Source organism: Rhinatrema bivittatum, chromosome 2 (genome assembly GCF_901001135.1).
Source record: "Rhinatrema bivittatum chromosome 2, aRhiBiv1.1, whole genome shotgun sequence".
Taxonomy (NCBI): domain Eukaryota; kingdom Metazoa; phylum Chordata; class Amphibia; order Gymnophiona; family Rhinatrematidae; genus Rhinatrema; species Rhinatrema bivittatum.
The window spans coordinates 266,408,749-266,431,380 of NC_042616.1; the positions used below are offsets into that span (position 1 = coordinate 266,408,749).

Below are 22,632 nucleotides of genomic sequence, written 5' to 3' on the forward strand. Positions count from 1 at the left end.
GGCGACAAACGCCCTCGTTTAGTCATTGCTCATATAATAAATTGGTCACAAAAACAAAAGTTTTGCAAGCTGCTCGCACAAACAAGGACTTAGCTTACCAATCTACCCTGGTTCGCCTCTTTCAGGATTTTTCGGTGCAGCTTTCACAGAAGAGGAAAGCGTTCAGTCCACTCTGCACGGACCTGTATCATCGCAATATAAAATTTCAGTAGCAGTACCCGGCAACTCTGCGTATTTGGCATGCCGGAACAGTACACCAATTTACAAATACTGCTGAGGCGAAATCCTTTATTGAAGGATTACTGGGTGAGTGAATTTTTTTTCTTTATTGGATTTAGCAAAGGTGGCAATAGACACTTTTGAGATGATATACAGAAAGACTGGGAGTCTCATGTTTTGAACTCATTCACACAGGACATGTACGCTGGAAGTTTTTTTTTTAATATATATATATATTTTTTTTCTTCTGAATGGAGACAGAAGATTCCAGGTTTACTGGTTGTGCCTTCTCAAAGATTACGACTGTTCCAAGTGGGTTTCACATTGATTCTTTGCCCCCTGTTGGAGGGGCATAAAGTTTTTTTTCTATTGAATTTGATGACGTTATGCTATACAATATGCTTGTGTACTCCGAACGTCAGCACGCTATGCTAATAAGTATATGAGACCTGCCGGGCTTGTTAAATGTTGGCAGACGAATCTTTTGGAAGTGGATTCGCAAGGACGGTATATCTTCAAACGTCCATGGGTAAAGTACTTTGCTCTCAGCGTCCTTTGTAACCACAAGAGTACAGCCTTCCACTCAACTGCCTTGGAATGCTGGAAGAGCAACTTGGATCTTAATCTCTCTGTGCAGGGATTAAACTTTCTGCCGTTCTTTTAAAGGACAGTTTGGGGTTGGATGGTGCCCTGGCACATTTTTGCGTGACTCTTGATCAACCGTGAGATTTCAGGGAGGTTATGTGCTTTCGGGGAAAGAGGGGGGTGGGTGTGGGTTGGAGGGGGATTACTCTGCTAGCTCTCCTACTGCTTATTTGCAGGAACATTGTATTTTTTATTATACATGTATTTATGTGGTCCTGGAGGGGGAGGTGGGAGAATATGTCGTCGTTGGGGCTGGAGGGTCTAGGCTGGGGGATCCTCAGGCCGGACAGTCGGAACCTATTGCTCATTTTCCTAATCCTCATGACCCATGACCCCTTCTAAGGTGCGAATTATTAGTTTGTGAATGGGTTAGTTAATCCCATCAAGCGGGCAAAAGTGCTTCAACATCTACGAAGAACTAAAACTGATATAGCGTGCTTACAAGAGACCCATCTCACTGCTGTTGAAAGCAAAAAATTATGCTGTGATTGGGTAGGGCAAGTGTATTACTCACAAGCTAAAGGCAAAAAAGCTGGAGTGGCGATATTAATCAATAAGGCTTTAAATTTTCAATTAATACTTGATATAGCTGACCCTGACGGCCGCTACTTCATTCTTGTGGGAAGACTAAATGGAAAAGAATTTACGCTCTGTAATGTTTATGGCCCCAATACACCATCTACTAAATTCTTTCATATGCTAAGCTGCCAGCTATTGAAGTATAAGCAGGTATGGCTTCTGATAACTGGTGACTTTAATACAATTATGGATCCCCAGTTGGATAAATCTTCTTCCTGTCAAAAAAAATTCTCCCCCTACCTGTTTGGCAAAATTTTGCAAAAGCCTCCATGTTATGGATTACTGGCTCAATTTGCACCCTGAGGAAAAAGACTATACTCATGTTTCTAAAGCACACAAAACACTGTCTCGCATAGACTACATTCTTGGGGACCAAACACTTTTCCCATTGATTCGGGAGGCGAACATTGGGCATACTAGCATCTCTGACCATGCAGCAATCTGGGTGGATATACAATTAGGAGGGAAGGCTTCCCACTCCAAATGGTGGTGATTCCCCGCATATATGAAAAATAATCCTGATTTTCAAAAGATTTTGCAAGAAAAATGGTCCCTTTTCACTGCAAACAATGCAGAACATCTGGATAATCCCTTTCTTTTCTGGGACATGAGTAAAGCGGTAATGAGAGGGGAGATAAGATATTATCTCAGAGCCAGAAACAAGACTTTGACCTCAAAATTTGCAATTGGAAAATGATTTAGCTCAGATTAAAAAAAATGAATGATTCAGGATCCCTCAGACAAAAATCTAGCCTGTTTTCACACTACACTTGGTGAACTGCAAGTCTATTTACATCAAAGAGCGATCAAAAGTTTCCAGGCTGCGGAATATAATTTTTTTAAACATGGGAACAAAAGGGGAAAACCTTTAGCAAGCTTGGTTAGGGCCCATTGTCACAGAACCTATATTGAAAAACTAAAAACTGCCCAAGGTAGCTGGGCTACACAAGAAGAGGAAATTGGGGAGATTGAGATCTTTCTATGCAGATTTATATACAGAGGATAGAGTTGGGGGATCATTAGAAGAACAACAATTTTTTAAACATCTGATTCTACCTCAACTTATGCATCAACAGCTAGAAATGTTAAATAAACCAATCACTGTGCCGGAGTTAGTCACACTGATTAAGAAGAGCAAAACAGGAGTACTGTTGGGAAAGCTCCAGGGCCCGACGGGCTTTCCTATAGCTATTTCAAAATCCTATAGAATCAAATTGCTGGACCCCTGTGCAATTTTTTTCAACAGGGTCTATCAAACTGTGCGTTCCCACCAGAATTTAATAAAGCATATATCTGTTTTTACCAAAACCTGGTAAGGATCTAGCACAAGCAGCTTCCTACAGACCTATATCTTTATTAAACTGTGACCTTAAGCTACTGGCCAATGTATTAGCCACCCGCATAAGTTTAGTTCTCCCTACTCTTAACTCAACCCACCAAGTGGGGTTTGTAAAGGGCAAATCGGCCAGTTCACACACAGTAAATCTAACAACAATGGCAATTGCAATTCCCACCAACTAGTCACTTGCAGTAAGTTTTGACTTGGAAAAGGCCTTTGATAGGGTAGCTTGGCCTTACCTATTTTCAGTTTTGGGTAGATATAAGTTTACAGGAAATGTGCTACAATATCTATCCCTCCTTTATATACAACCCACCTCTCATCTACTGGTCAATGGATCCATTACACAACCCTTTTCTCCTCAACAAGGGGTCAGGCAGGGGTGTCCTTTATCACCACTCCTATATGTTCTTTCTTTGGACCCGCTTTTGAGAGTTATAGTGGAAAATAGAACCATTAAAGGGCTAGAAATTGCTCACACCTCTTTCAAAATGGTGGCATTTGCTGATGACCTGCTTATTTTTCTTACAGATCTGCTTCTCTCTTTGCCTTTAGTATTAGCCCATCAGACTCTGTTTGGATCCTTCTCTGGGTTGAAGATAAATAGGGAAAAATCTGAGGTGATGTCAATTTATGGTCAGTTAAGACGAAGGTGGGGAATGAGCTTCCCCCTTCGGTGGTTGGACAACCATCTCAAATACTTGGAGGTCAGGGTCCCTCCCGACATTAATAAGATTTACCAATGTAATATCCGGCCCATGTTGACTCTCCAGGACTGTGTATACAAATGGTTCCATTTATCTCTTTCACTATCTGGAAGGATACAGTTATTCAAAATGAATGAACTTCCGCGTTGGCTATATCTATTTCAAATGTTACCCGTGTGGTTGAGTAAACGAAAATCTTCAGGAACTTTGCAGACTTTTTCGAAAGTTTATATGGCAAGGACGGAAAGTTAGAATCGCACTTCGTTATTTACAATGCACCCTTACAAGCGGGGGGTTTAGCTTGCCCTGATTTTAAAAAAATATAATCTAATTTGCATGGTGAGGCATTTCAAGGATTGGTTTGCTGGGACTTCATATCACTCTTCTATGACACACCTGTGAGCATGGTTTGAGAGTATAAACCTTACGGCTTTAATCCAATTGCCACCGCAGTTGATCCCAGTGAAAACTAGACACTTCTTAATTCTAGAACCTGTAAGACGGGCATGGGATTGCTTAAGAACATACAGGGGCATATCACGTAAGGTCTCAGTGCTGATCCCACAATTTCACCCGGGAACATACAATACCCTATTTAGAAATTGGACCAATAAAGGCCTTAAATTTGTGGGGCAGTTAATTAATAAGGCCACTAGTCAGCTGTATAGTTTCCAAGACATACAAGACAAATATGGGCTGCAGCACTCCGATTTTCACGCCTACCTACAAGTTAGGCATTATTTAGTATTGCAAAGGTTACATGAATTTCCACTAGCCTCATACAGCTTTTTGGAAGCCATCCTCCTTGGGCCTTCACAGGGCAAGCGAAATGTTCCCATGTTATGAAGGCCTTGACGAAGCAACTTCCTGCTTCGTCAAGGTTATCTTAAGGAAATGGGAGAAATATCCTACTTTAGACTTAACTGATCTTGACATTAAGGAATATCTAAAAAGAGTACCGAAAACCTCAGTAAATTCAGTTCTACGTGAACTACAACTTAAATTCATTTGACAATATTATTATTCTAAACAGAAAGCCTTTCACCTCAAAATTTGTCATACTTCCTTATGTTCAAAATGCGAGATCTCAGAAGGGGATTACTTAAATTGCTTTTGGTCATGTCCCAAAGTTCATGCTTTCTGGATGGCCATAAGGGCCTTCAGCTCTAGACTTTTTGGATGTGGTATTCCAGACCTCCCACAAATTTGGTTATTTGGGAAGATAAATTTCACACACAGATGGGTCTCAAAACAGCACAAAACTTTTTTTGATCTGGCAAATTTAATGACGAAGCAGACTGTACTGTCAGTCTAGCTTTCGACGGAAGCGCCAGCATTGGTTACATAAGATGCTAAAACTGGCTGCCTTTGATTTAATTTTGACCAATAAAGACACATCTAAATGGCTAAGACTCACGGAACTATGGGATCCTTTCCTAGCATTACAAACGGCAGAGATCAGGAACAAATTCACTGCTCTATACCCCGAGAAACAACCCAACCAGGGCAGTACCCGAGCATCGGCACATAACTATATTCTACCCGTGTTAACTAAGCTACTGTTTCAGTTCTACAGGTTCTCTTTTTTGAATTTAAAAATTTAAATGTACATATTGAAAGCTAGCAGGAGAGGGGGAGAGAGTGTGTGGGGGGAAGGGAATAAAGGGACTAACGATAAACCATAAATGACAAGACTGACTTAAAGTTAAAGGTTCAAGAATTTGTCACCGATAACATACTTTGCATCACAGTCTACCTTTCATTTCGTTGGTATCTTACGACTTCTGTAGTTCTGGCTGTGTTACAATCTATTTGTATATGCCTACCTGTACCTGCATTGTATGTAAATTCCTTCTTCACTGGTTTGGTTTTAGTTAATGGTATCCTTATGTTATGCTTGTTTGGTCTGTTATGCCTGACAATTTCTTCTCTTTTGTAATTATTCTGTATGAACGTACACTTAATTTGGAATCTTAAATAAAAAAGATATAAAACAAAAAAATATCTGACATGTAAATCTGTTTAATTTGTGTACCTTGTAGTTGGCAACCTGTTATTGACTACATTGACAGCAAATTTGAAGACTATCTGAATGCAGAATCCCGAGTGAACAGACGTCAGATGCCAGACAACAGAGTGCATTGTTGTTTATATTTCATTGCACCATCAGGACATGGGTCAGTATTCAGTAATATTCACTTACTAGTCCTTTTATTTTTCTTTTTTTTTTACAGTTTAATTTACATCTGAATAGTGTGGTTTTTTTTTTGGTTTTTTTTTTAAAGCAGATGCTGTGACCTACATGGACAGGTCCCATAACTATTGCATGCAAAAATCTGGAGGACTCTTCCAGAGCTTTCTAGTATGTGAGGAAATTTCTGCATACTACTTGGTCTGCTGCTCTTCAATTGTAATTTTTTTTTTCTAAGAACCAGTGCTACTTCCATCTTCGTTTGCAAGGGTTTTTTCTCAGCTATTGTTTGCTCTTTTTTACCAGTGATCTTCATTTGTTGTTTTACTCTATATTAGTCATCTTAGATTGGCCATTTCAGTGTTTTCTAGCTTTTTTTTTCCTCTTTGCTTTCCAACTCAACAGTCACAGTTTTGACTCTGCAGATGTGCACTCAAAAGTAGTAGGTAGTTAAGGTTTCTTTTAACTAAGCACCTATCTTTTTTTTTTTTAATTTTTCATATTTTTAATGTCAACATTTTCCAGTCATATCTGGAAAGAGTAAGCCCAACCGAAATGTGGCCTTGAAGCCAAGGAAAAATCCCAGAGGACTATTGTGTGGCCAGGCCTTGTTGAAGCAGTCCTTGGCCACTTCAGCTTCTCAGGCAAGTGCTGCCACTATCTCCTTATATCAGATATGGGAAAAACCTGTTAGATTTACAGCAACTGGACTCTAAATCTAAATGGTCTCACTGTTCAACCTTTCCTGTTCTAGCTTCGAGCCTGAACTGTAGCTCCAATCATAGGTACAGCCCTGGCAGGCTGCTGCTGTCAAATTGTGTCCAAGTATATAGACTGCTGTTAAGCTTCTGGAGCTTGAAAATAGTCCTGATCTGTAGCATTTTTTACAGATTGCACCAGTGCCTGCACTTTCCATGTTAGAACCACTGCTGGAGCGTCTCAATGTGCTCATCACTGCAATTTATTTATTTATAACTTTTTTTATACCGAATTTCAAGTAACAGGGTTACTTATCATTCCGGTTTACATTACAACAAGTAGCAAATATTGACAAATATGTCTTACAATGAACAAGGATGTGAATAACTTGGAGAACATAACTAGGAAAAAAGAACCATGTGTGCATTTACAACGAATTGGATTAAAGGGATTTCAAGCTAAATAGGAGGGAAATTAACTAATGGAGGGGGAAGGGGGAGGGGAGTTACTGTGGCTGAGTAACGTAGACTTAGGTCATGGCTAGCGAAAGTCTGTGACAGTCTGTGGGAGTTATGGATGACTCATGAAATTATGGGAATGCTTGGCCAAATAGCCATGTCAACTGAGCAGGCGCTGGTTCCCAGGGGATCATCTATGCCCGGCAGGGCACCGATGCGTCCCCCGCCTGATCCGGTGCTTCACTGGTTCCTCTGAGGAGGAAGCTCGTTTGAGGCCGGCAGGGACACTGCGGCCTTCAGCCCCCACATCCAGCTTTACCCAGGCCAACACTGGTGCCTAGGCTGCTGGATGTCAGTGAGGAGGAGGTCCCTTGCAGATGTCAGTGAGGAGGAGGTCCTATAATGACCCTGGGGGGATGACACAATGGAATCCTCCTCCAAGGACTCGGAGGGTCTCCCCTCGGAACAGTCTTCTCCAGAGAAGAGAAGGTCTCTGCCTGAGAACCTGTCCTTCACAGGTTTTGTGAGGACAGTGGTGGAATCCATCCCATTTCTGTTGATGTCTGAGGATGCCAGGCACAAGATACTGGAAATCCTCAAGTTTATGGAGGATCCTAAGGCGATTGTGGCAGTCCTGGTACATGAGATCTTTAAGGAGTTGCTGTTGAGGATTTGGGAACACCCTCTCACAGTTTCTCCTGCCAACAGGAAGGCTGATGGGGTTTACCTAGTCTGACAGGCTACCGGATTCAAAAGGTGCCAGCTGGCACACTGATCTATAGTGATCAAATCCGCTCTCCAGAAAACCAAGCGCTCTCGGACCATGTCTGTGCACACGGGGAGAGAACATAAGAACATGCCATACTGGGTCAGACCAAGGGTCCATCAAACCCGGCATTCTGTTTCCAACAGTGACCAATCCAGGCCACAAGAACCTGGCAAGTACCCAAAAACTAAATCTATTCCATGTTACCATTGCTAATGGCAGTGGCTATTCTCTAGGTGAACTTAATAGCAGGTAATGGACTTCTCCTCCAAGAACTTATCCAATCCTTTTTTAAACACAGCTATACTAATTGCACTAACCATATCCTCTGGCAACAAATTCCAGAGTTTAATTGTGCGTTGATTAAAAAAGAACTTTCTCCGATTAGTTTTAAATGTGCCCCATGCTAACTTCATGGAATGCCCCCTAGTCTTTCTATTATCCGAAAGAGTAAATAACCGATTCACATCTACCCGTTCTAGACTTCTCATGATTTTAAACACCACTATCATATCCCCCCCTCAGTAGTTTTTTCTCCAAGCTGAAAAGTCCTAACCTCTTTAGTCTTTCCTCATAGGGGAGTTGTTCCATTCTCCTTATCATTTTGGTAGCCCTTCTCTGTACCTTCTCCATTGCAATTATATCTTTTTTGAGATGCGGCGACCAGAATTGTACACAGTATTCAAGGTGTGTTCTCACCATGGAGCGATACAGAGGCATTATGACATTTTCCGTTTTATTCACCATTCCCTTTCTAATAATTCCCAACATTGTTTGCTTTTTTGACTGCCGCAGCACACTGAACCGACGATTTCAATGTGTTATCCACTATGATACCTAGATCTCTTTCTTGGGTTGTAGCACCTAATATGGAACCCAACATTGTGTAATTATAGCATGGGGTTTTTTTCCCTATATGCATCACCTTGCACTTATCCACATTAAATTTCATCTGCCATTTGGATGCCCAATTTTCCAGTCTCACAAGGTCTTCCTGCAATTTATCACAATCTGCTTGTGATTTAACTACTCTGAACAATTTTGTGTCATCTGCAAATTTGATTATCTCACTCGTCGTATTTCTTTCCAGATCATTTATAAATATATTGAAAAGTAAGGGTCCCAATACAAATCCCTGAGGCACTCCACTGTCCACTCCCTTCCATTGAGAAAATTGTCCATTTAATCCTACTCTGTTTCCTGTCTTTTAGCCAGTTTGCAATCCATGAAAGGACATCGCCACCTATCCCATGACATTTTACTTTTCCTAGAAGCCTCTCATGAGGAACTCTGTCAAACACCTTCTGAAAATCCAAGTATACTATATCTACCAGTTCACCTTTATCCACATGTTTATTATCTTCTTCAAAAAAGTGAAGCAGATTTGTGAGGCAAGACTTGCCCTGGGTAAAGCCATGCTGACTTTGTTCCATTAAACCATGTCTTTCTATATGTTCTGTGATTTTGATGTTTAGAACACTTTCCACTATTTTTCCTGGCGCTGAAGTCAGGCTTAACCGGTCTGTAGTTTCCCGGATCACCCCTGGAGCCCTTTTTAAATATTGGTTACATTTGCTATCCTCCAGTCTTCAGGTACAATGGATGATTTTAATGATAAGTTACAAATTTTTACTAATAGGTCTGAAATTTCATTTTTTAGTTCTTTCAGAACTCTGGGGTGTATACCATCCGGTCCTGGTGATGTATTACTCTTCAGTTTGTCAATCAGGCCTACCACATCTTCTAGGTTCACCGTGATTTGATTCAGTCCATCTGAATCATTACCCATGAAAACCTTCTCCATTACGGGTACCTTCCCAACATCCTCTTCAGTAAACACCAAAGCAAAGAAATCATTTAATCTTTCCGTGATGGCCTTATCTTCTCTAAGTGCCCCTTTAACCCCTCGATCATCTAACGATCCAACTGACTCCCTCACAGGCTTTCTGCTTCTGATATATTTAAAAAAGGTTTTACTGTGAGTTTTTGCCTCTACAGCCAACTTCTTTTCAAATTCTCTCTTAGCCTGTCTTATCAATGTCTTACATTTAACTTGTGAACACTTATGCATTATCCTATTTTCTTCTCTTGGATCCTTCTTCCAATTTTTGAATGAAGATATTTTGGCTAAAATAGCTTCTTTCACCTCCCCTTTTAACCATGCCGGTAATCATTTTGCCTTCTTTCCATCTTTCTTAATGTGTGGAATACATCTGGATTGCGCTTCTAGGATAGTATTTTTTAGCAATGACCACGCCTCTTGCACACTTTTTACCTTTGTAGTTGCTCCTTTCAGTTTTTTTCTTACAATTTTTCTCATTTTATCAAAGTTTCCCTTTTGAAAGTTTAGCACGAGAGCTGTGGATTTGCTTACTATCCCCTTTTCAGTCATTAATTCAAATTTGATCATATTATGATCACTATTGCCAAGCAGCCCCACCACAGTTACCTCTTTCATCAAATCCTGTGCTTCACTGAGAATTAGATCTAAAATTGCTCCCTCTCTTGTCAGTTCCTGAACCAATTGCTCCATAAAAATATCATTTATTCCATCCAGGAACTTTATATCTCTAGTATAGATCCCCATGATAGTTGTCTGCTTTGCTTGGGGGTGGACTATGATGTCTTGGGGTGTTCTGGAAAATGACCTCTAGAAGGGATGTCTTTCCTGCCAGGACCTCTTTGGGAGAGTTTTCCAATCCGTTGACATTGGCAGATCCAGAAGGTGCATTGATGGCTGGTGGTGCACTGACGGGAGTGCATTGCTCCTCAGCTTCGAGCACCCATAAAGTCCAAGAAGATAGGCAGTCATCCTGCTTCTCCTACCTCAAGAAAGCGAAGGGTTCCATTTAGTTCTGGCTTCAAAGAATTTTGATGACATCAAGTGAAGGCCAAGAAGCATTGATCTCTATTGGTAAGCGATGCCAGGAGTGGGAAATGTATGGCTGCTGCCATAAATCCTTCAAAGTGTTCAGATTGAAAACATCTCATCCTCTCAGGAATTGCAAGAGATCTTCAAGAAACCAGGCAGATGTGACCTTTTATCCCGATACCCATGCTTTGTTGACATTGATAGTTTTTGTAGAGGAGATGGACAGAAGAATCCAAGAGACAGACCAAATATTTGCATTTTTTTCACTGATGCCTGCTAACCAGATATGTTGGGTAGTTCCGCCCACTCCCTGCTGCATCGGGGGAGGTCCACAGGGCCATTTAAAGCACCCTTCAGCTGAATCTAATCATCTTGCCCAGCTATCTGTTGCACAGTGCACTTTACTATCAGCACATCTGAGCCTGCATTTTGCTGCTGATCCTAGGAGCTCTGCCCCCTTACTCACCCAGGCTATTTAAAATGGGCATGCAGAAACTTTGCTTGGCATTTTGCTGCTGTTAGGATATGGGAGATCAGATGGATATATTCCTCTTAGTGGGAGGGATCGTCAGTTATTTTTTACATCTGATTTGAAGATCAGGCCTTGGGAAAGAGATATTGTCTACCCTTAACTGCTGCTGTTTAAGAATTGTTTCAAGGAGGATGTTGAGCCTTGAATCTTTTATTTTCTCATATCTTATTTTAGTCCAATACAAGGAATAAAATTAAAAGTAAAATGATACACAAGACAAAAGGAAAAACTTACAAAGAAAACATTCCATCTCATGGATCACTATCTTTCTCCATCAGGGGGGGAATCTAGAAGAAATATCTATTATAAGGAAATAAATCAGGTGCCAAAAACTATTAAAATATCATACCAGTGTATATTCCCACCCACTCCCAATATAATCACCCAGCTTTTTAGCAAGAATAGTTTCTAAATGAACTGGATCAACATAGATAAACTTATATTTTCATAAGAACTTTAAGAAAAATAAGGCACATGTTTTAAATATAGAAAAAGCTTTCTTCTCATTTGAGTCTCTTTGGCAACATTGGGGAATATCTGAATCTTCTGTTAACAAAGCAGTTCATTCTTATACTTAAAATACTGCCTAAGTATCACCTCCTTGCCTGTTTCAGATGAGAACTAACAAGTAGGGTTCCTCTAACTTCAGTTATATCATGTGAATCTTGAAAAAATAGTGAAAAATTAAGCTCTCAATAGGAGCAAGCATGTCCATAGAACCCTTATCCACATTTGAGCTTTTATAATTTGATAATCTTTATGTTCTTTTAAATTTAAATCTTTATTTACATTTGTTTTTTTTTTGTTTTTTGTTGTTTTTTTTTTTAGTTATGTAAACCGTTTTGATTAAACACTGTTTGTAAAGACGGTATACAAACACTTTTAAATAAATAAAAAATTAAGAAGTATCCTGTTACTGTCTGTGGTAGCTAATAACATTTACAAAAAAAATCTTTCAGAGAGGAAATTTGCTAAGTTCCCCAAAATATTTAAGTAATTCTTTAGACAATAGCCACTTAGTTTTAGGAAAATTTAAAAAAAATGTAATTTTCTAGCCCTCATATTTTCCAGGGACTCATTTTACAATGCAACATTAATTTATCCTCAATGTCAACAAGTGTAGATTGCAGTGTAGCTACTGAAGGAGACATGACCACAAACTGGTTCTCAAGCCCTACAAGTCAGTTCTCAAATCATACATCTTAGTGGCAATATCAGCAGAAAAGAAACGAAGCTGGGATACAGTGCCAGCTAGAAAGATTTTCATATGCTTAATCACCATCCATATGTCTGTTGCATCAGAAGATTTAGGCACAAGCCCACCTATAAATGATCCACCAAGGCCTGGATGTGGATTGATTGACTGTGGTAACATAACATTTGCAGGTTCAGAAGTGACCACTAGCAAGTACATTCATTGTAATATACAGATCTTGACTCATCATGTTCAGAGGAGAGCCATTTAATTCCATATGTGGACCTCAGACTGCTTTTAAAACTGGTACCCGACTTCTAGGACTCAAAAAAGCTTCATTGGCCTCCTCACTTGAATTACTGGTAATGCTGCTGTTTAACCACACCAAGTAGTTATTTGTAAACATAAGGTTAATTGGTAACACTAATAAGAGAGCCTTAGATGGGAACTTTACTGTCCAGCAGTCTGCTAATTATATTGGAAAATTATCATTAGCTGATAACTATGTTGTAGCAGGCCTCAATGGGATCTGTGATAAATGTGTTCATCTTAGCACTTGATGCAACCCAGTTGATGTCATCTACCCCAATATGGGGAGAGATCCAAACTGTTGGGAGTAATGGGGAGGAAGAGGTTATGGATAAGATTAAAAATTCATATTGTTCTCTTGATCCCTGTCTGTTCTCTTTGCTATATTTTCTCAGCAATGAGTATTTGAAGTCTTTAACTTCTTTGGTAAACCAATCTCTATTTGAAGGAACAGTATCCACTGCTTTCAAAAGCTTTGGTTTGGCCTGTATTTAGGAGGGGCAGTTTACCTGTTTGTCCATCAAGCTACAAATCAATTTCAAATCTTTCAACTTTGGGGAAGTTGTTAGAGAAAGTAGTTTATCTGCAGCTTGACCCCTTTTTGACTTCTAATAGTATTTTGCATGTTTTCAATTTGGATTTTGAAGTAAAGTACTAAGGCATTACTTCTCTCATTTTATTTTAAGAGAATTTGATAGATGGCTGTTATAACAGTGTTCCTGGATCTTACTGCAGCCTTTCATACTGTTCCTCATACAGTTTTATTAAGTCAAAGAAGGCTGAGATTCAAGGGACCATTTCCTAGCGTGTAGCAGATGGACTCAAAACAAATGGGTATAGTGTGCTCGTGCTAGCAGTTGGAGACTGATGTGACGTCAGCACGGGTATATATACCCCCACAGGAAGTGCCGCAAATCAGTAATTTCCGTCTCCAAAGCAGTTTGGAGCTACCTCACGCTCGCTGAGCGTGTTTCCAAATTCTAACGACTAAATTTCTAGAAGAAACCTATTGAAGTCAAGCCCCGCGCTCCTGCAGTGATACCTGGCGGTCACTCACCCAGTGGAGTTTCCTGAGCAGGACTTCCGTGGTCCCTCTGAGGTAAGAGCCTCGGTCCGGTGGCCGGCTCGCGGCAGGGACCTAGCCCCTGAGTGAGAAGGGCTCTGGCGCGGCTTGGCCCCCGAGCGAGACTAGCTCGGGCGCGGCCTGGAGGCAGCCTCAGTCCCGGCGTGGACTTGGCCCCCGAGTGAGAAGGGCTCTGGCGCGGCTTGGCCCCCGAGCAAGACGAGTTCGGGAGCGGCCTAGAGGCAGCGGGCACACTTCCTTATGCGCGGCGGTTGAAGGTACTCTCCCCCCCGCAGTCGGAGACCGCCCGGGTCACAGCCGGGAAGCGCCGAAGACAAGGTAAGGCGTATATCTTTACTTGGTCTCCGAGGAAGTGTGGATTCGCTGGGCCTGCCTACGAGGCAGTACGCCAAGGAGGTCGCCGTTTGCCTGCCTACTCATCTTCGCCGATGTGCAATAGGCGCGTGTTAGCGCACGCGATAGGCACGTGTTAGCGCACGCGGTAGGCGCGTGTTGTTAGCGCACGCGGTAGGCGCGTATAGGCGCGTGTTGTTAGCGCCCGCGGATAGGCGCGTGTTGTTAGCGCCCGCGGATAGGCGCGTGTTGTTAGCGCCCGCGGATAGGCGCGTGTTGTTAGCGCCCGCGGATAGGCGCGTGTTGTTAGCGCCCGCGGATAGGCGCGTGTTGTTAGCGCCCGCGGATAGGCGCGTGTTTATAAGCCGCCCTTGGATAGGCGCATGCTGTTACGCGCACTTGTTGAACACCCATCATTGGGCGATACCGAATTTCAGGCGAATGGAGAATAAGAGAGCCCATGTGGCCGCAGAGCCGGCACCTCCAGAATCTGGCATGAAAGCTCTAAGCCTCTGCTCAGCATGCAACCTCAGTCACACAGAGCGAGGACGCAGACTCACTATGTGCCCAATGTGAGGAGGCCATGGGAGTCCCAGGACAGGACTGGTCCCAGCCCAGCGGTTCCTCAGGGAGCACACCGGACTTAGCGGGCCGCGGCGAACAACCAGGGAACCTGAGAGACCTGGTGCCCCTACGGCCAGATCCGGCTTCGCTTTCCTGGGTGGAATTATTCAAAGGGATTCACGCCTTTGTCCAGATGCAGTCTGCTCCTCGAATGGGTCTTTCCGTTCCGGCTGATCCGGTCCCTGGACCCTCGAGACCTAGGCGCAGCCACTCACCACCCGACAGCCCCGCTTATGGGGATTCGGATTGCTCCCCGGACAGTGAGGAGCCCCCCCGAGGAGGGTGAACTTCCCTCTGAGATAAAGCCATATCGGACCATGAGGCGCTTCTTTCAGAAAGAAGATCTTTCAGGCCTGGTCTCACAATGCCTATCGGAGCTGGCCATTCCGGGCCAGGATATCCCAGGGGACCCTAAAATGAACCCCCTGTTAGAGGGCCTGCGCCAACCGGCTCACCATTTTCCCCCTCCTACAGGCAGCACAGCAGCTAATCGATCTGGAATGGAAGGCACCGGAGGCCTCATTTAAAGGGAGTCGGGCCTTGGCAGGCATGTACCCTCTGGATCCGGCGTCTAAGGAGCTGTTGGCGTGCCCCAGGGTAGACGCCATAGTTAACGCAATAGTGAAACACACCACCATTCCGGTTGAGGGGGGAGCGGCCCTCAAGGATTCGCATGACCGACGCATTGACACCATTCTGAAACAAGCTTTTGAGGTAGCAGCCATGTCCCTACGAATCGCGACCTGCTGCACCGTGGTGACGTGCTCCTGTTTGTCACAGGCGAGAAATAACACCCAGGGAGCAGATATGGAATCAGCTCTCGCATTTCTCACTGATGCAGCCTCCGACCTCGTCCGTACGGCAGCCAAGGGAGTCTCCTCTTCAGTGGCAGCCAGGAGGCAGCTTTGGCTACGTCTTTGGGTGGCCGACTCGTCCTCCAAGACACGACTCACAAGAATGCCCTTTAAGGGTTCCCTACTGTTCGGCAGTGATCTCGAGAACTGGGCTACTAGATGGGGTGCCTCTCCATTACCCCGCCTACCAGAAGACAGGGCGAGGAGGAGCCAGCGTTCTTTTTCTAGACCATCTAGAGCTAGAAATTCGCAGCGCTTCAACCCTTACAGGACTCGCTATCGAGCACCTCGTTCCCAGGCCAGGAACCAGTCCTTTCGGACTAAGCATAACAAGAAGAGAACCGGCTCGGGTTCCGGCCCCGGCCGCAACCCACAATGACAATCAGCCGACCCATCCGGGGTTAGCAGCCATAGGGGGCAGGCTAACCCTCTTCTACCACATTTTGGTCGAGATCACTTCGGACCAGTGGGTCCTCGCCATCATCCGGGAAGGATATTACCTGGATTTCTTTCGGCTTCTGCCGAACAAGTTTGTGGAATCTCCTTGTTCACCGCTCAAGGCAGCGGCACTAGAAGTGACCTTACAGAGGCTCCTGGCCCTAAAAGCCATAATCCCAGTACCTGCAGAAGAGGTAAATTCTGGGCATTATTCCATTTATTTCATAGTACCCAAGAAGGAGGGCACTTTCAGGCTCGTCCTGGACCTCAGGTCAGTTAACAGACACCTACGGGTCCCCAGCTTTCGCATGGAAACTCTACGGTCGGTCAAGAATTCAGTACAGCCAGGGGAGTTTCTCACCTCCCTAGATCTGTCGGAAGCCTACCTGCATATCCCAATCTATCGGGATCACCAGCGCTATCTACGCTTCAAAGTCCTGAATCAGCACTTCCAGTTCCGAGCTTTACCCTTCGGGTTGGCCATCGCGCCGCGGATCTTTACCAAGGTAATAGTAGTAGTGGCGGCGGCACTCAGGAAGGAAGGAATTCTTGTCCATCCCTACCTGGACGATTGGCTGATCAGGGCAAAGTCACTGGAGGAGAGCCACCGGGCAACCAACAGAGTTATAGCTCTTCTGGAAAGCCTCGGATGGGTAGTCAACATAAGCAAGAGCTCCCTACAGCCATCCCAGTCGCTGGAATATCTAGGGGTCTAATTCGATACCCGAGAAGACAAGGTCAGCCTGACCTCCAAGAGGAAATTAAAACTCCGGCATCGTTTGCAGGCTTTGCTGAGCGCCACCCCGGCCCACAGCTTGGGATTACCTACAAGTCCTCGGCCTAATGGCCTCCACTCTGGAAGTGGTACCATGGGTGCGGGCTCATATGAGACCGTTGCAACGCGCCCTTCTATCTCGGTGGAGCCCACGATTACAGAACTACACCGTGCATCTACCTCTACCGGCCAGAGTACGGCATCAGTTACGGTGGTGGCTGCAGCCCGGCCACATGAGCCGGGGGTCAAAAATATCCTCTCCAACCTGGACCCTGCTCACTACAGATGCCAGCCTGAGTGGCTGGGGAGCACACTGCGAAGAACTAACCGCCCAAGGGCGGTGGAACATCAACCGACTAGAGGCACGGGCAGTCAGGTTGGCATGCCTGCGGTTTGCCCACAGACTTAGCAACAGAGCAGTCAGAGTGATGTCGGACAATGCCACCACGGTGGCATACATCAACTGACAGGGCGGAACCAGAAGCTGACAGGTATCCTTAGAAATAGCCCCCCTGATGGCGTGGGCGGAAGCAAATCTCAGGGACATATCCGCCGTCCACATTGCCGGGAAGGACAATGCCACGGCAGACTTCCTCAGCAGAGAAAGCCTAAACCCAGGGGAATGGCAGCTGTCGTCCACGGCCTTCCAGATGATCACGGATCAGTGGGGGACGCCGGGCATGGACCTACTAGTGGACAGGTCCTACGCTCAAGTACCCAGATATTTCAGTCGCAGCAGAGATCCTCTATCCCAGGGGATCGACGCCCTGGTACAGCCATGGCCTCCGGAGATCCTGCTATATGCCTTTCCCCCATGACCCCTGCTGGGTGCCATTATATACAAGATTCAGCGGCACAGAGGCCTAGTTCTTCTGGTGGCCCCGGACTGGCCAAGGAGACCCTGGTATGCAGACATGAGAAGGCTACTGGCAGGGGATCCTCTACCCCTGCCTCCTCACAGGGACCTGCTGCGGCAAGGTCCCATCCTCCACAAGGATCCAGCTCAATTCTCTCTTACGGTCTGGCCATTGAGAGGGCTAGACTGAAGAAAAGGGGATACTCGGGGCCGGTAATAGATACACTCCTCCGTGCACGCAAGTTCTCCACATCACTAACTTATATAAGGATCTGGAGAGTATTTGAAGCCTGGTGCGAAACTGGCAGCACCAATCCACATGCCGCTAAAATCCCCATCATTTTGGATTTCCTGCAAGATGGGCTCCAGAAGGGTCTGTCCCTCAATTCAATCAAGGTTCAGGTAGCTGCGCTATCCTGCTACGGCCCCAGGAGTGACGGCAACAGCATTGCCACACACCCAGACGTTTCACGTTTCCTGAAAGGAGTCAAACACATTCGCCCGCCGCTGAAGTGGCCAGTGCCCCTGTGGAACCTCAACCTAGTTTTGGAATTCCTAGCAGGAGCTGCCTTCAGACCCCTCCGAGGCCTGTCCCTCCGTTTGTTAACCTTGAAGATGGTGTTCTTGCTGGCCGTGTGTTCAGCACGCCGCGTCTCAGAGCTACAAGCACTGTCCTGCCATGATCCGTTTCTCAGGATCACCCCAGAGGCTATCCATCTTCGCACGGTTCCTTCCTTCTTACCCAAGGTAGTCTCGCACTTCCACCTCAACCAAACCATATCCTTGCCAACCACGGAAGGTTTGAAGAAGTCGGAAGAAGGTCGAATACTGTGCCATCTCCACATCGGCAGGCTATTGTCCAGATACTTGGAAATGTCGGAAGCAGTACGAAAGACGGACCACCTGTTCGTCCTTCACAGCGGGAAGAGGCAAGGAGAAGCGGCTTCACGGGCGACAATTGCTCGCTGGATCAAAGAAGTAATCAAGGTGGCCTACGTAGAAGCAGGAAAACCACCACCTCTACGGGTCAAGGCTCACTCTACCAAGAGCGCAAGCGGCCTCCTGGGCAGAAAATAGGATGCTGTCGCCTGCAAAGATATGCAGGGCAGCAACGTGGTCCTCCCTCCATACCTTCTCCAGATTTTACCATCTGGACTTCCAGGCCAGGGAGGACACAGCATTTGCAAGGGCCATCCTAAACGGATCTCGGGCAGCCTCCCACCCAGTCCGGGAATAGTTTTTGTACATCCCATTTGTAATGAGTCCATCTGCTACACGCTAGGAAATGGAGAGATTACTTACCTGTTAATCTCGTTTTCCTTAGTGTAGGCAGATGGACTCAGCATCCCGCCCAGCTGCCGATATACATGGGAATTCACCGTTTCAAGGTAAGCCAAGTTTTCTGACATTGGGCATCCACCCTGCCGGGTGTCGACGCCTTCCGGTTGAGAACACTGGCGGTCTCCAGCTACTGTCAATCAGTCAGGTTAATCATGTTCAGTCAATTGATCGGTCAGTCACACATATATCCATAAAGCTTTTGCAAGGAAGATTACTGACCGCCTTCACTTCCTGCAGGGGTATATGTACCACGTGCTGACGTCAGATCCGTCTCCAACTGCTAGCACGAGCACACTGTACCCATTTGTAATGAGTCCATCTGCCTACACTAAGGAAAACGAGATTAACAGGTAAGTAATCTCTCCATTTTCAATGTTCATTATGAGTTTTGTGGAGGATAGGCACTGTTTGATTTCTGCAAGATAGCTGGTTATTCTCTTATAAGTTTCTTAAATTGTATTCTGAATTGGGATCAAAATGTGAATGTCAGTGTAAAGGAAATGGGTTAGGCCTAGGCAATCCAGTGTGTGGCAGATTGGTAGCAGATAGAGGTTGAAAAATGTTGCAGACAGGGCCAATCCTTGTGGGACTCCTGTACTTAGCTTTACCTTGTTTGATAGGTTATTGTTGAAGATTACTTGGAAACTTCTGTTCGATAAATAAGAGGTGAACCATTTTAGTGTGGTTCCCGTTGCTCCTATTTCAGATAGTCTAGTGCAGTGCTTTCCAAACTGTGTGTCGGGACACGTTAGTGTGTCGCCTGCAGTGTGCAGGTGTGTCGCGCAAGCCCTGTCAACTCTGATGCGAGTTTGGGCTTTTTTTTTTACTAGAGATTCACCTTTTTTTTTTTCAGTTTATGGGTTGCTTATTATTGGGTGATTTTTGCTGTTAATTGCGTTTTTTTGGGGGGCTTGGTGGGTGGAACGAGCCCAGCCATCCTTGCATTGGCTGCTGCTGCCGATGAGGCCTGGCCATGAGGAGTACTGACTGCAAGCAGCAGTGTCTGGTGATCATGGAAGGGAGTGAAGCACTTAACTGGCAACAATCAAAAAGACGAGGTACATGAGTGTGGGGGCCAGACATGTGCTGGGGAGAGAGAGATGAGTGAGTGGGGGGGCAAACATGTGCTTGAGGGGGAGAGATATGAGTGTGTGGGGGCCAGACATGTGCTGGGGGGAGGAGAGAGATGAGGGTGTGGGGGACAGACAATTTGTTTTATTATTGTTTCTCATAAATTATAACAATAACATGAATCTTGGAATATATATTTTTAATATAAATTTAAGGTTTTCATGAGATAGGTTGTGTCGTGAAACATTTTATTTATGTATATATTTAAGGAAACATACATAAATTGTCGAAATATGTTTCGTTCGTTTAACCTTTAACCTCTGGTTTACTAGTAGACTGAATTACTATGTCGTGAAATTATGTTTGTCTAAAAAGTGTGTCACCAACATGAAAAGTTTGGAAAGCTCTGGTCTAGTGAGTAAGGTAGAGTGGTTAACTGTGTCAAATGCAGCAGATAGATCCAGGAGGATTAATATGTAGCTTTTTCTTTAATTGAATCCTCTAAGTATGGTGTCATTTAATGACAATAGTGATTCGGTGCTTAAATTTTTTCTAAATCCAAATTGCAAGGGGTGAAATATGTTCATTTCTATGTGGTCAGATAGCTGTGAGTGAATGATTTTTTCGATGATTTTTGCTGAGAAGGGTAGGTTTGATATGGGTCTATAGTTTTCAATATTCTCTGGGTCTAGGTTGTTGTTTTTTAGTAAAGGTTTGATTGCTGATTTTAGACAATCAGGGTATATCCCTTCTGTGAGTGATAGGTTAACTATTTTGGTTATTTTATTTATTGAGTTTTCAATCAATTTGATGGTTTGTGTGGGGATGTTGTCATTGGGATGGCTTGCTGGATTCATTTTTTTAAAATAATTTTTTCGATTTCCAGTGTGGATGCGTAGTCGAAGTTATGCCAAGCTGCAGTTCTTTTCACGGAAGATGATGGGGTTTGAGTGTTAGTGATGGAGTTGTTGCTAGAGTGAAATATTCTGCAAAGTTGTTGCTTTTGTTTGCGCTTAAAGGTGAAGGTGTTCTCATTTCGTTTGGGGATTTGGTGAGGTTTTGTATGATGGTAAACAGCATTCTGGGATTCTGTTGGTATTTATTTTCGTAGTGCTAATTGGGCTAGGAAAGAATTGAGAAGAGTGTCTGTTTTATTCTTGCGCCAGAGTCTCTGTTTTTCTGAGTTCCCTTTTGGCTGCTCTTATATTTTCATTATACCATTGATTGCGGTGTTTAGGATTTTTAATGGATTTTAAAATGGTTGGGTTTATTTTGTCAGCTATGGCTTTGGTGATGTTAAACCAAGAGGTGGTGGCTGTTTCTGTGTTTAATTCAATGTTCTTGAGTTCTTCTTGGAGATTTTGTTGTAGTGTTTCGCTGTCAAAGGGAGGGCAGAATGAGATGGTTTTTATTTTGTCATCTCTTCTGGTTGGTGTATTGTTGTAGGACAGGGTAGTATGTATGAGAGAGTGGTCTGACCAGGGAATTTCTGTTTGTTTGGTGTGAATTCCATGTGTCCGTGTTGATAAAGACAAGATCTAGTGTGTGTCCTGCTTTGTGAGTTGGTCTGTTGACTATTTGTTTTAGACCCATTGTTGCTAGTGCATCTGAGATTGTTTTGCAGGTGGAGGAGTGGGGTCGAGTGTCCATGTGTAAATTGAAATTTCCCAGGATGATTGGTTTATTGAGTGACAAATTGGTGATTGATTTCTATGACTGGGGAGCAATTTTGTTCTAGGGTTCCTGGTGGACAGTATACTAGCAAGATTTGTAGCTTTGAGTCCAAAAGTGCAATTTCAAGAGGAGAGGATATCTTGGTTGGGATGAGTTTCATTTGCATGTTTTTTTTGATAATTAGCATGATTGATTCTGAATTTTTGTAAAGCGGAGACTGTTTCTCTAGGCAGAGCAGTTTTCTTGGTGATTTACATATTTGTTCTTTACGGATGTTGTACAATATTATTCATTTTGTGTTTGATTCATACTTTTCATTTAAACCACAAATTCAATAGGTCTTGAGGTCGGAGTATTTTAAATTGTGGTTTACACCAATTAAAATACATTTTGGACTGGTGTGATTTTCAGACTGTTCAAACATTTGTCTTGACCTCTGTTGATTATTGTAATTGTTTTATTGCAGCATTCCTGTTTCACACCTTAAGGCCTTACATGACCTTCAGAATTCTGCTGCCCAGTTGGTTTTGGGGGCAAAGGCTAGATAACATATAATTCCTTTATTACAGCAGTTGCATTGGCTCCCATTAGAGCAGCAAATCAAATTTAAAATTCTGGTTCTAATCTTTAAATCTTTGAAAATGAAAGAGCCATCATAACTTCCTGAGGTATTAAGCATTTACAGTCCCTCCCATGCTCTACATTCTGCTAGGAAGTGACTTTTAGCCATCCCTTCTATGAAAATTGCCCATCTGTGTGAGGTCAGATGCTGTGCTTTTTCTATAATAGGACCCATATTATGGAATTTCTTGCTAGATTCCTTGTATTGAAAATGCGGATCTACTTTCTTTTCACAAACAGTTGAAAAGCTGTTTGTGAAAATCATCAATTTCCTGGCGTGTAGCCAGATGGACTCAGAACGAATGGGTATAGTATTCGCGTGCTAGCAGTTGGAGACTGATCTGACGTCAGCACGGGTGTATATATACCCCCACAGGAAGCGTAGCAACTTAGTAATTTCCGTCTCCAAAGCAGTTTGGAGAGCCTGCACGCTTGCTGAGCGTGTTTTCC

The 22,632-nt window shown here is 43.9% G+C and overlaps 1 protein-coding gene across 2 annotated transcripts in view; it reads left to right on the top strand.

The window, feature by feature from the left end:
• The window catches only part of SEPTIN7 (septin 7), a 407,754-nt gene that overhangs the window by 256,610 nt on the left and 128,512 nt on the right, over positions 1-22,632 (top strand). For both annotated transcript variants that reach the window (XM_029589487.1, XM_029589486.1), the window contains exon 6: positions 5,532-5,666. In XM_029589487.1, coding sequence (XP_029445347.1) covers positions 5,532-5,666 — 135 coding nt within the window. The remainder of the gene's footprint in view (positions 1-5,531; positions 5,667-22,632) is intronic.